The following is a 14,823-nucleotide window of genomic DNA, read 5'->3' on the forward strand; positions in this document are numbered from 1 at the left end:
TGATTATTTCTTTATTTATGTAATATATCTTATAACTTTATATATTTATATTATTTTTTATTATTTTCGTTTTTTTATTCATTATTATTATATTATTATTTTTTTTTAAAATCCTTGTGTCTTTATCATTATCATTATTAAACATTATATTATATACTACTAACCTAGAGGGCCCATTTTTTGTCTTATTTCTTACTAGAGCCCCCCATTTTCGGTGAATTGAGAGGGTAGCTTTTCTATTTTTAAGTATTTTGTGTACATATATAGCTTATTTATTTTATTAATACTTTGATATATATATATATATTTATATTTTTTCATTTTTTCAAATATTACTATATATAATTATTACTTTACTATTTTTTCTTATCTTACTTATTTATTTTATTTATTTTATTTTTCCCTTGTATCTTATTTGTTTTCTTTACCTTGTTTATCTAACACATTTCTCGATTTTTTTTCAAATCAATCAAGGGTAAGTAATTAGGATCGAAACTTTACCTTTTAATTTAACTTGTTATTTTTCTTAATTAAGACAACTGGAAATTACGTAGTACCGAAAGGGCGGTTCAAGGGTGCTAATCCTTCCTTGACCGTAACCGACTCCCGAACCCGACATATTTCTGGTAAGACGCAGATCAGGTAAGAAATAGGGTATCCGATCAACCCATTTATTTTTAAATAAATGATCGGTGGCGACTCCAATCCACATTTTTCAAGTCGAAGCCCAATTCCGGGGCCCAACCGAAAGACGATTGCGACACCATCAAATCAGAGCTTCTTCAGTTCCATTCCACCATCACCATCTCGTAGAATAACAGAAACTCGACGGGCATGTTAAGCAACAGCCAACCGAACAGGCAGTCTCCAAGCAACGATCTTCATCCCGTTTGGCCTCTCAGCCAACAGACCAAACACCATTGCGACACTCTTCTTCATCATGTAGAGCCACTCAAGTGCAAACATTGTCTCCTCCAAATAAATCTTCAACCACTAGACAGGAAAGGGCCTAAAAGGAAGAAGGTTGTGGAAGAACGCAGGAAAGCAGCAGCAAAGGCTTCAACTAGGGATAGGCATGAAACCCCAATCCGTCGGGTTTCGACCCGACCTGATCGGATCAAAATTTTTAAAAAAAATTGAGTTCTAGTCGAATTCGGTTTTTATATTAAAATATTTAAATTTGGATCGGAGTCAGATTTAAGGTTACAATAATCCTATCCGACCTGGCCTGAACAATAACTCAATTATTATTATTTTTTGTACTTTTTTTTTACTTTCCGATGCTTTACAGCTTTACTTTACTCCCAAACAATTATAGTGTTTTTTTCTTTACTTCACTTTCCATTAAAGTGTCTGAATTCAATTTTTTTTTACGAGAAAAAGCAACATCACTGCTAAAAGCGGTTGAAGAGTTGCCAGTATTGGTCATTGTTGGTGCTGAGGATTCCATATTTCTCTCAAATATTCCCAGGGCATGGCTTTAGAATTTGCTAATTCTGCTTCAAAACTCGAGAAATTGAAACAAACAATGTCAGTTCTTGTCAGTATTTTTCATTGTTTTATTAAATAAAAAATTAACTCAAGTCGGGTCGGGTCGAATTTTTAAGTTATGTATCGGGTCGGGTGAAATTTTATTTCGGTCGGGTCGGGTCTTGGGTGGAGGATCCCTTGTTATCGGGTCGGGTCGAGTCTCGGGTGGAGGACCTCTTGTTCTCGGGTTTGGTCGGGTGGATCAAAAACTCGACCCATACCCATCCCTAGCTTCAAATAATGATTTAATGGTATAACTACAAGGTATGACCCTAAACTTTCCAGGATCCACGATTCTGGCTCCAAACTTTTCTATGTGTTCATTTCAATCAATATGTTTCCTAAATTGGATATCTGACTTCGAATTTGTTCAATTTTTTGACTAATAATTCCATTTCCTTTCAATTGGATCCCTTAACTTTGCAATTATCCAATTCAATCCTTAATTAATATTACTCATACACAATTGAGTCTTAAAACTTCCAATTTATAATAATTAAGCCCTCTAAAGTATAATTTCTTTCAATTTGACCCTTAAAACTTCATATTTAATTCAATTAAGTCCTCCACAATTTGAATTTTGCTTAATCAGTTATAATTTACGTCTAAAACTTCTAACCCCATATTTGTGGTGTGATATAAAGGCCTAAATTTTTTTGAGGAAACAGAAGCAATTGTATTAACTAGGAACTAACAAATCTTCTTACAGTATTACCGTAATTTCCATATGAGGCTCCATAAACTCTATTTCGCCAACAGATGTACCACGACTCAAGGCCGCCAACCTATCCGTAGTAGCTTTTTGATTACGACGAACATGTAAAAAATTAATCTCCCAATCGCGATCTTGAAGTTCCGAGATAGCAGCAACCAAGGCATTATTCGCTAAGGCATCAGAGATCTTACTGCAAATCCTTATAGGTTCAAGACTATCGGTCTCCATCTCAACATTACGATATCCTAATCTCCAAACATGAGATAAAATGTTATGGATAGCCCAAAGTTCCGCAACAAGGACCAAACACTTCCCCAAGCTCCGAGTGAATCTGAAGATCCAAGCGCCCTCAGAATTCCGTAGTAACCCACCAACAGCCGCCATGTTATCAGTCGTTCGCACAACGCCATCCGAGTTAGCTTTAATCCACACAATAAGTGGTCGCAACCACGCCATGAGATCCACCGTAAAATTACTGGCAGATCTAGCCATCAAAGCATTACCTGCCACGATCTCTTCAGCCAACCGACTACACCGCAACACAAAATCCTCTCGTTGCACATATTCAAGATCAAAAAGTAGACAACATCTATGTTTCCAAAGTTGCCAACAAATCACAGCCAAAAATATTGTCCCATCGCAATTAACATTTGAAAACATACATATCAGTTATAAGGTTCTGCACCAGCCACCTCTCAAACGACAATGAAAGGAAAACCCCCAACTTATTAGCCCGGATCGCTCAAGACCAAACTACAACATCCATTCTACATCGACGCATTGTTGAAAATAAAAGTCTAAACAATGGCTATCAACCGGCGGCTATCAACAATTATTAAGCATTATTTTTGTTGAATTAAACAAGGGATAATTACAACATTTAGTCCCTAAATTTTAGGATATTTACAAGATTAGTTCTTAAGCTTCAACTATAAATATCCTAACTCATTTAGCTTCAAAATCATCCCAAAACATTCTAGCTTTCTCCCACTACTAGAGAATTTAGAGAGTTTTCTTTAGAGTTGTTTTCTCTTTTTTATCAAGAGAGAATTATCATTGTTTTCTCCTTGGTAGATCGAGAGAAGTTGTAATTTCTATTTTCTCATAATGAAATTCTTCTAGCGTTGCCCGTGGTTTTTACCCTATATTATTTAGGGGTTTTCCATGTAAATTTTGTGTCTTCTTTATCTTCATTTTTATTTTCTCAAATTATCACTTGTGATTTTGCTCTATCCGATAGCCGTCTTCCGCAACAATTGGTATCAGAGTCAGATTTGAGTGTGTAATATCTACTTATTATCTTTGTGGTTACCACCAAAATGTGGATCTTCTAACATAAGAAAGTAAGAAGTTATTACTCATTCTTTGAAGGTTCCAGAGAATTATTCACGATAGTGAAATAGTGGGAGCTATCCGTAATAGAAGTTATGGCAACGAAATTTAATATTGAAAAATTCAATGAGAGAAATTTCTCATTGTGGAAATTGAAGATGAATGCCATCCTGAGGAAAGACGATTGTCTAGTAGCTATCAGTGAAAGATCGGTAGATTTCACAAATGACAACAAATGGATCGAAATGGACGGGAATGTTGTGGAAAACTTTCATCTAGCATTAACAGATGAAGTATTGTCAAGCATCGAGAAGAAGAAGACGGTGAAGGAGATATGGGATCATCTTACCAAATTGTACGAGGCCACATCATTGCACAATAAAAATTTCCTTAAGACGAAATTGTACACTCTCCGTATGCCAGAATCTACTTCAGTGACGGAGCACTTAAACACACTGAACACGTTATTTTCTCAACTTACATCCTTAATAAGTACAATAGGAGAACAAGAACGTGCTGAACTTCTACTTCAAAGTCTATCTGATTCGTATGATCAACTCATCATCAACTTGAAAAACAGTAATGTCACCAGTCTAGTCTTCGATGACGTTGCAGCTGCTGTTCTACAAGAAGAAAATCGGTGCAAGAACAAGGAAGACAGACAAGTAAATCTACAACAAGCAGAAATGTTGACAACGATGAGAGGGAGATCAACAGAACGTGGCCAAAGCAGCAGTCACAAACATGGTAGATCGAAGTCGAGAAGCATGAAGAATTTAAAGTGCTACAACTATGGAAAGAATGGTCACTTGAAGAATGATTGTTGGAGTCTAAATAAAAACTCTAATCCATAAGGCAATACCGCAAACACTTCAGATTATGGAGATGCTCTATGTTATGAAGCGTCAACCACCGTAGAAGGTAGAAAGAGATATGCAGATATATGGCTCGTTGATTCGGAAGCAACATATCACATGACCTCAAGAAGATAATGGTTCCATCATTATGAATATGTCTCAGGATGATTTGTGTATAGTTGCAATGAATATGCCTTAGAGATCGTTGGCATGGGAACCATCGAATTGAAGATGTATGATGGAACAATTAAAGTTGTTCGAGATGTGCGACACGTGAAAGGCTTGAAGAAAATTTTATTATCCTACGGATTGTTGGATAATAATAAAAGCAATATTGAAACACATAAAGAAATCATGAAGGTGTTCCATGGAGTGCTTGTGGTGCTGAAAGGTGAAAAGATAGCTACAAACTTGTACATGCTGAAGGGAGAGACTTTACTAGAAGCAAAAGCCTATGTTGCCTCATGTAGTTCAGATTCTACAATGCTATGGCATCAAAAACTTGGACACATGTCAGAACAACGAATGAAAGTCCTTGTGGAGCAAAAGCTATTTACAGGCTTAACAAAGGTATCACTTATTTTGTGTGAGCACTGCATAACAAGTAACCAGCACCGGTTGAAATTCAACACGTCAAATTCTAGAGGAAAAAGTTTTCTAGAATTGGTTCATTCTGACGTATGGCAAGCACCAGTTGCATCCCTAGGCAGAGAAAAATACTTTATCTCATTTATTGATGACTACTCCAGGAGATGTTGGGTGTACCCTATTAAAAAAAGTCAGACGTGTTTTCAACTTTCAAAAACTTTAAAGCGTGGGTAGAACTTGATTCTGGAAATAAGATCAAGTGTTTCAGAACAGATAATGGAGGAGAATACACAAGTGAAGAATTTGATGACTTTTGCAGGAAAGAAGACATCAAAAGACAGTTCACAGTGGCGAACACTCCTCAACAAAATAGAGTGGCAGAGCGAATGAACAAAACCTTGTTAGAAAGAACAAGGGCAATGTTGAGGGATGCAGGCCTAAAAAATCATTCTGGGCAGAAGCAGTCAATACCGCCTGTTATTTAGTGAATCGAGCTCCATCAACTGCAATAGAACTGAAGACACCAATGAAGATATGGACTGATAAACCAGCTGATTATTCAAACCTCCATGTAGTTGGAAATATTGTGTACGTGATGTACAACTCCCAAGAAATTTCAAAGTTTGATCCAAAATCCAAGAAATACAAATTCTTGGGGTATGTCGATTGTGTAAAGGGGTATCGCTTGTGGGATCCCACTGCCCGCAAAGTGATCATCAGCAGAGATGTTATCTTTGTAGAAGATAAACTACAAATAAAAGAAGAATATGATAGCACTGAAAAGCCAGAGACTACGCAGATACATGTGGAAAAGAGTTTGAACAAGGAGATTCTTCTGAAGCAGAACCAGCACATGATGAACAATAACTAGAGAGTTCTGAAGCTCTAACAACTCGTCAATCAGATCGTGTGAGAAGACGTCCCAATTGGCACTCAGATTATGTTATAGAAGGAAATATTACATACTATCTTTTAACAGAGGACGGTGAGCCATCAACATACCAGGAGGCAATAAACAGTTCAGATGCTTCACTATGGACGATGGCGATGCAAGAAGAAATTGAAGCCCTTCATAAAAATTATACATGGGACATTGTGCCACTACCACAAGGAATGAAGCCAATTGGTAACAAATAGGTCTTCAAAATCAAGCTAAATGGTGACGATCAATTGGAGAGGTATCGTGCAAGACTGTTGGTCAAATGATAAGCCCAAAAAGAAGGTATTGATTTCAATGAAATCTTTTCTCCTGTGGTTCGACGAACAACAGTTCGAGTAGTTTTGGTAATGTGTGATACATTGAACTTACATCTAGAGCAACTAGATGTTAAAACAGATTTTCTTCATGGAAATCTTGAAGAAGAGATTTATATGCTCTAGCCTGAAGGTTTTGAAGAAGACGAAAAGAAGAACTTGGTTTGCAAGTTGAACAAATCTCTGTACGGTCTAAAGTAGGCGCCGAGGTGTTGGTATAAGAGATTTTATTCCTTCATTATGTGTCTTGGATACAACAAACTTAATGCAGACCCTTGTGCTTATTTCAAGAGGTCTGGTGATAACGATTTTGTTATATTGATATTGTATGTGGATGACATATTGGTTGAAGGACCCAACAAAGATCATATTGAAGAATTGAAGGCGCAACTGACTAGGGAATTTGAAATGAAGGACTTGGGATCAGCAAACAAGATTTTATGGATACAAATTCACCGAGACAGAAGTAATAGGAAGATTTGGTTTTCACAAAAGAATTACTTGAAGAAGATCTTGTCACGATTCAACATGCAAGATTGTAAGGCAATTTCTACCCCTCTTCCTATTAACTTCAAATTTTCCTCCAGTATGAGTCCTAGAAGTGAAGAAGAGAGGATGAAGATGTCTCGAGTGTCGTATGCATCAGCAGTGGGAAGTTTAATGTTCGCTATGATATGCACAAGACCAGACATTGCACAAGCAGTGGGAGTGGTTAGTCGGTACATGGCGAATCCAGGCAAAGAGCATTGGAATACAGTAAAGAGGATTTTGAGATACATCAAAGGGACCTCAAATGTTGCATTATGCTACGGAGGATCAAATTTACTTATCAATGGGTATGTTGATTCTGACTATGCATGAGATTTGTATAAAAGCAAATCTACTACAGGGTATATGTTCAAAGTTGCTGGTGGAGCTGTAAGTTGAGTTTTAAAATTGCAGTCAGTTGTGGCTACCTCCACAACATAAGCAGAATATGTAGCAACTATACAAGCTAGTAAAGAAGCAATTTGGTTGAAGATGCTATTGGATGAGCTTGGGCATAATCAAGAGTATGTCTCTCTGTTTTGTGACAGTCAAAGCACCTTGCATTTAGCAAGGAATCCAACATTTCATTCAAGGACAAAACACATACGAGTTCAATACCATTTCATTCGTGAAAAGGTGGAAGAAGGGACGGTAGATATGCAGAAGATCCATACCAAAGACAACATAGCAGATTTCATGACGAAGGCGATCAATGCTGATAAATTTATTTGGTGTCGATCCTCTTGTGGCCTGTCAAAGACGTAAGCAACATGATGGTACAAGGTAGAAAGAATGGTGTGAAGAAATGATTGTTCCAATCAAATCTTCAAGTAAGAGATTATTGAAAATAAAAATCTAAAACAATGGCTAGCAGCCGGCGGCTATCAACAATTATTAAGCATTATTTTTGTTGAATTAAGCTTAGACAATTCACACCAGGACAATCCATAAATGATGCTGTCAATGTAAAACATCCTCTGTTTCAACTCTCATAAAAATGATCTTTGTCTCATTCAGGAGACAATCCAATCCTGAAAATCTCTGAATTAATCCAACTCTGACATATATGACAAATCATTCAATCAACTGACGTTTTCCTTCACCTACTGTATGTAATTTTTGTTTCTGGTATACAAAGCTTTTTACGGTAATGATTCGACATACATAAACCTGATGATCTTGTGTTCTAGTAATCAAAGGATTTGCTTCAAGTACTAGGAAAACGTGGGGTTGCAAACGTACGCTTGCCTGGAAAGTTTATGATTGAATTTAGCTGGTACTGATTAACATCCCCATTGCTTTTAGAAATACTTTGCTGACTAAGCTTTCAAGTTCTTGAAACCAGCTCCAGTTGTGCTCAATTGTGGCTGCTGTTTCCTTCATTTGAATTGAAGATATGCTTGAATTGCTTAATCGTTTCACTCCATATCCAATCATTCTCCTATCTTTAATTCCCTCACTAGTCTGACCTGCAAATTGTAAAGCAAACGACTCAACATAACATTCAGAGACAAAACACTAAAAGAAGTGAGATTTTAAGCTCTTACCATTGGTATCCAAAAAGGGTTTGGAGGATTCTGACAAGAGAACAAGGGTTGGGGTGATAATGGTGAGAGCTGCCCAGAAGAAGAATATCACCACAAAGATTCTATCACCCATTTTTGCTTTCTCTATGAAATATGGATTCTATTACCACAAAGCTTTAATGCTAAGGTTTTTGAGAGGGAGAGACTTGGCAAGGGAAAGTGCCAGGCAGAAAAACCTTCAACAATTAGCAGGCCATGTTTAAGGAACAATACTATTATAAAACTTGTATTAATTAATAACTATAATATTCAAATTTTAATAATCTTTTGCTCAACTAATCAAATTCAAGAACAAACAAAAAGGGAAAAACTCATGGAGATTACTGTTGGTAGGGAGTTGTTTTCCAAGACGTGTGATCAATAATTAAGTATTCCATCTGTCATTTCGACATCATCTCCCCAAGTCAAATTTCTTCTAGGATAGCTACCCCTGCACTCAGTTTATATACAACCACCAGATAGTTGACAAGCTAAATAATTTAAAAACCCCAAATATTGAGTTATCAAGAGTTGAAAAATGTTCCAGAGAGCTTCCCCTGATGGCTGCTTCATAACTACCCTTTCTTTTGCACCATCCACAAAGCCAATATCATGTGGAAAAACAAGTGTTAAAATAACTTTTGAACTTTTCTTTTCCAGAAAAGGATGCAAGCAACCCTTTAATCTATCGCTAAACTCGTGCCACTGGGAGCTGTCTCCTTCCCAGTATACCTCTGTTGTAACCCAAAAGGAAAACTGTTATTATATTAGTATTCCAATGATAATCATCATGGTCAACAAATGCACAGATTTCAACGGAAGAATCAAGAATGCTCACAGACACCCCCATAGAATTTATTCGTAGTAACAATCACGAGAAATTAATTCACAGATCGAGAGGAAAAAGGGGTTATGTAGATTACCAAAACTTGAACTGCCTTGAATTCATCGGAGCCCCTAGTTGGCAATGAGATTTCTTCCAACTGCTTGACTTCAGGATCAACCTTAGGCGACAAAGAAACCAATCAATAGGTTCAGGATGTAAATCCCAATGCCGTTGGATACAGTGTCGGATTTAAAAATTTAAAAATAAGGTCCAACTCAGCTTTCTATAAGATGTGCCGTGGAACGATCCAAGCAGTACTGAAACGTTCTAGAGAACTCGCTATTTCCACTTTGCTATCGGCGCCATGCTGCCGCCACCGTGGCAGCGTCGTCCCGTGATCTTTCCATTTGAAATTTTAATTATATGTATATTTTAACTATTGACAATGCACACACACTCTATAGATATAACTGTTTAAACTTAGGATTTTAAAAAATAATAATATTCTCTTCAATTATATTTTAACACTCTATAGAAAGACTAAGCAAATATCAAAGATGGATGACGATTTAGAGATTATTGTATCGACGAATACAGGGAAACGAAATGCAAATGTGAAGAGTTAGGACAAATTGTGGTTGATGAATAACGCGGGTTTAGGAGATAATTAATTCTAGATTTATTTCTCTGTCATGTATATGAATTTATATATAAACAATTAATGTTGATGTTATGCTTAGAGTTATGATAATTATATATAGACTCATACGGTAAAATATGGTTGCATGACAATAGATTTAATTTTAAATTTTTTTATGGGCTCGTCAAAAGTCTTATTAAGGGAGCTTGATTGGCTGGAGGATATAAAATTCTGAAAACTTCGATAAATAAAGGAGATGTTGAGGAATAATTGTATATCACGAAGGAGTTCTTCCGAAAGTATAACACCTAGGCCTGTCCTTGAGTATGGGCAAAAGGAGCAATTGCCAGGCCCCCACTTGCTCAGGGACTAAAATTACAAATTTATATATAATTAAAAGGGATAAATTATTTATTTAATTATTCACTTATTATTTTATTTCCGCTTTGGCCATCACATTATTGTTTTTCTTCAAAGTCATAATTAAAGTTACATTTTTTATTTTTTGTTATTCGTCATTAAAAAATTAACAGCACTTTAAATTATTTTTTTAATTTTCACTTAATTATTTTTTTTTAATATTTGTTATTAGAGACCTAATTTTTATATTCACCCATGCCACTAAAATCTCAAAAACAGACCGGACAACACCTATTCCTTCCTTAATCGAAATAATATCAAGTGATTGATTTGGAACTCGTGTGTGTGAAAATATGTATTGAATTTAATGATGTATTTCTTGGGGACTGTCTTAATGATTGTTTTCCAGCGGCAGGATGTGTAAGTGTCGCTTTTATGATTAGCGTGTTCATGAGACATGGATTACAATAGTCAGGAAGATATGACGTTTTCCATCTATTTAATGAGGAAATTAGGGCAAAAATCTCTAATTCCATTTGTTTCCACTTGATTTTCAATCTGCCGTAACATTTTTATGCAAAATGTTCTTTTTTCTTCAAAATTTCTTGATATGATGAAGAGTGTCATTGGGAGGAGGAGGTCCTACAATCCAAGGAGGCGGAGAGAGGGTACCAAAAGGAAATTTCGGATGCGAAAATTCCACTGTTGCTAAACTTAAGCTTATTTACCCGTGATAGTAACGAGTATCATAACTTCAAGGATAATAATGGATTGGTTCTGACCAAAGGATGAATCATGGTACCTGAGGAACTTGTTAAGTGATCTCGAATGCTAAAAGAATTCTATAGTTCGATCATTGGGGGTCATGCAGGGACATTTAGAACTTTTCAGAGATTGGCAACAATTTTTTACTGGAAAGGAATACAACAGGGTGCGAGGAATTTTGCGTTGGAGTGTCATGTATCAGCGCATTGCATCAACAAGACTTCTTCAACCCCTACACATCCCGGAGCAAGTATTCGAGGACAACTCCTTGGATTCCTTTATCGGGTTACCCAAATCCAATGGAAAGGAGGCTACATTGGTGGTCGTTAATCAACTCACTAGTATGAGCATTTCTTTGCCTTACTTGGCGCTTTTACAACGGGTATATAGCTAAGGTTTCGATACAAAGGATCCATTAAATTGCATGGGATACCACGTTCAATAAAGATCACAACCGGATATTTGTCAGTGAGTTATGGAAGGAAATGGCGAAATCGAATACCCCCCCCCCCCATACTGATGGGGTGGTATGAGCATTTCTTTGCCTTACCATGGCGCTTTCACAACGGGTATGTGGCTAAGGTTTCGATACAAAGGATCCATTAAATTGCATGGGATACAACGTTCAATAGAGATCACAACCGAATCAGAATTATGCACGAGATCTGCAGATGTATCTTCAGTGCTTGACAGGGGATCATCCAAGTCGGTGGGAAGGCTACTTAGCATGGATCGAGTAATGGTATAACATCAATTACCAGGTCTCGGTAGAGATGATTGAGACTGATGTCACGAGAGAAACCGACTCTGAATTGAGCCTTGAGGGCAAGGTTCTTCATCTAGGGGGCTAATGTTATGAAATGAGCAGCAGGAGCTAATGATATCGTCCAGCAGGAAAACGTCGATGTTTACAGGAGATGAGAGCTCTTAAAAGTCTAACAAACTTTGTCTGCTTCTAGAATCAGAGACCGCATAAATAAGGAAGAAAGTGGTACCACTGAGATGAAAAATCTAATGAATATTTCTTTCTAATCTTCCTTACCCCATTTCTTTCTTCTTCTACAAAATTCTTCTTAAGTTTATTAATGAAAATCGCCACCACCAATGACATTCTTGATCATTCATAATTCAAATGGCAATCGCACTTAAATAAGTCAACAACTTCAATGAGAATATCTTGAGTATAAATGTAAATGTACTTTTAAGTTTCAGCTTAAGCTAGCATGCATTTTTGCACCAATGGGTAAAAGATAATCTTGCATAAGAAAGAAGGAAACATTCAACACAATAATGTCTACAGTGACTGACCCAAATTTCCAAGCACATGCTAGAAAACCTCATCTAGAAGGATGGGACGCTAGTTCTTCCATCCTCAAATATCCATTGGGGCCACGCCTTCTCCAGCAGCAGCACCCTGCTCAGGTTCAGGCTCGGCTGATGCGTCCTGTCCTGCAGCAGCATCAGGCTCAGCAGCAGGACCTTCTTGCTCTCCCACAATCTCGAAGGCATCAATCATTTGTTGTACACTTCCCTGATCCAAAATATGGAACGGCTCTCCAACCCCTACAACAGCAATCGTACATACAGAGCTTTCTAGGGTTTCTCCTTGCAGGGTCTCCCTTATTGCCATAAGAGCATCCTTGACCAGATCATCCCGTGATGCATCTGTAAAATTCTCAAACCTGCGTTCCAAGTATGTCTTTGCAGCTTGCGAACGTGATCCGATGGCAAAAGCCTGGTACTCGAAGTAATTTCCACTTGGGCAGTTATAATAGAGATGAGCTCCAGATTCATCCAAGCCAGCTACCAACAAACCCACACCATAAGGTCGTTTCCAAGAGCGTTGGGTGCAGACCTGGTACCAAAAACACAAGAATTTTCCCCTTTTCAATTACAGAAACAAATAACAGTATTGAGCTAGTTCTAAAAAAATATGGTTCAGCTTTCAAGAAATCCAGTAGGTTCTGTTTTCCACAAGAAAAGAGTTTTAAATTGGGGTTACAACAAATTAAACACCAGAAAATAGAAGTTTGCTACATAATGCCAGAAATGTAGATATACAAATAATATTAGACATTCAAATATGTAACTGAAGCAAGAAAATGCTCCTATTATATTTGGGAAAATCTACAAAATTTGAGCAGTGAATTAAGTAAGCAGAAAACAGTAAAGAAACGAAACAAAAGAGCAACTTCAAAAGACTTTCAAGTAACTATCAAAGTGGCATCAGAAAACAGAGATCATATATCAAAATTATTGTAACTAACAACAATAAACTTCAATGACTTTACATCATTTAATGCAATAGCACTAACAATCTCTTCTCCAACATCAATCAGAGTATGCACAATCCGTACTGAGTTGTTATGAATTCTAGTAAAATTCTACTTGATCACATAAAACCGGCACAGTTAAACGTAAGCACACAGATGATATTCAATTAAAATTCATTGGCAGGCACTCATAACAACATGCTTTTTCAAACCATGCTTTTTATTTCTCTAGCCAGCTTTGTGCAATGAAGTTTTTGGTCGTTAAGAAAGAGCGAATATAAGCTTTTTTCCCAGGTCACTTGATGGCAGATACACTCAAACTCTTACCACAGCATTCAATTATCGCTAACTCAATTATGGAATACAAAACCCACAAGATTGAAATTCCTCTGTTGTAAACATTTGTTATTTGCATAATATTAATTGTCATTATCCATTTCATTTTCTTCTATTTCGTATTGGACATTCAGTTATCATTTTACATTGTTAATCATCTGCCACTTCAGCAATAATGCAATTGGGTAATGCTATTTACTTATAGTTTGTAAATTACTTAATCATCATTCGTTCATACCATAGCCCCTTCTATGTGAAGTAATTTTCATTCAGAACAGTTTTCTGGAAGTCAATAACTATTATGAGATTCAATTTTTGAAGGATTATTTGTTCCAAATCAATACTCAAAAACGTCATACTTGTCAATACTTCAGCAGAGTGCAGACCGAATTAAGGCTTAAAACCTCAAAGAATTTCCCATTTCTAAAAAGCCCTAAATCATCACCACCAAGCTAAACTACAGTAAAGGATGGAAATTTAATTGAGAAATTAAAGACCTGGGCTTTATCAGCGAGTTGGACTACTAGTCGGCCCACAGGAAGCGGCGACTCGTACGTAAAGCTGTAGTTGATACACTCGTTTCGCATATACCGAGAGAGGACGCGGCCATCGGCAGTGAGACCGGCGATGGCGACGCCGATGTGATCGTCAACTTTGAAGATCTTCTTCTGGTGAGAAGACAACTCGGAGTTAGCCTTGTTGACACAACCCAATACAATATGGGTCCTGGATCGGAGTCCGATCGCTGCGGATCCTTGCTTCACGGCCTCCATAGCGTACTCCACTTGGAACAACCGCCCCGCCGGGCTCCATGTAGTGACGTCGGTATCGTACTGGTTCCTGAACATTTTCCCCTACAAAACCGTCGTGATTTGCTATTTGCTTCAACTAGGAAAATTGATTTCCCCCTCTGTTTCTCCTTCCCTGGACTGTTATTTTAAGAGGGGTTTTCTTCTTCTTCAAGACAGAAAAAGAACGCCACGCCAAAGATAAAGAGGCCCTTTTCAAGGTGCCTGGGTCACTGATTGGCCTTCTTGGCATTGAATAACTAGGGTAGTGATCTGATTATGGCTGCTCACTAAGAAGTCGACCCTATGAATCTCCAATACTCAGGCCTAAAATGGTTGGCCTTGTAGCCCGTCCTCGATGCATTTGGATGGGTCGAGTTGGTTTTGAGCTTGCTAATTTGGATTTAAAATTTTTAAGATTCATATTGTTTTGATTATTTTTAGTTTGGCTTATTTTTTTTACTAT

The 14,823-nt window shown here is 37.2% G+C and overlaps 1 protein-coding gene and 1 pseudogene across 1 annotated transcript; both read right to left on the bottom strand.

Moving 5' to 3' along the window:
- Positions 1-8,005: 8,005 nt before the first annotated feature.
- Positions 8,006-8,870, bottom strand: LOC120183075. Its single transcript, XM_039187862.1, has 2 exons — positions 8,352-8,870; positions 8,006-8,273 (listed from the first exon to the last, which is right to left on the bottom strand). The coding sequence occupies exons 1-2, from the start codon at positions 8,461-8,463 to the stop codon at positions 8,074-8,076; spliced, it is 312 nt and encodes a 103-aa protein (XP_039043793.1). The 5' UTR covers positions 8,464-8,870; the 3' UTR covers positions 8,006-8,073.
- Positions 8,871-12,105: 3,235 nt separating this feature from the next.
- Positions 12,106-14,545, bottom strand: LOC120183523 (annotated as a pseudogene).
- Positions 14,546-14,823: the final 278 nt, after the last annotated feature.

This window comes from Hibiscus syriacus, unplaced genomic scaffold (genome assembly GCF_006381635.1).
Source record: "Hibiscus syriacus cultivar Baekdansim isolate YM2019G1 unplaced genomic scaffold, ASM638163v2 tig00003725_pilon, whole genome shotgun sequence".
NCBI classification, from domain to species: Eukaryota; Viridiplantae; Streptophyta; class Magnoliopsida; order Malvales; family Malvaceae; genus Hibiscus; species Hibiscus syriacus.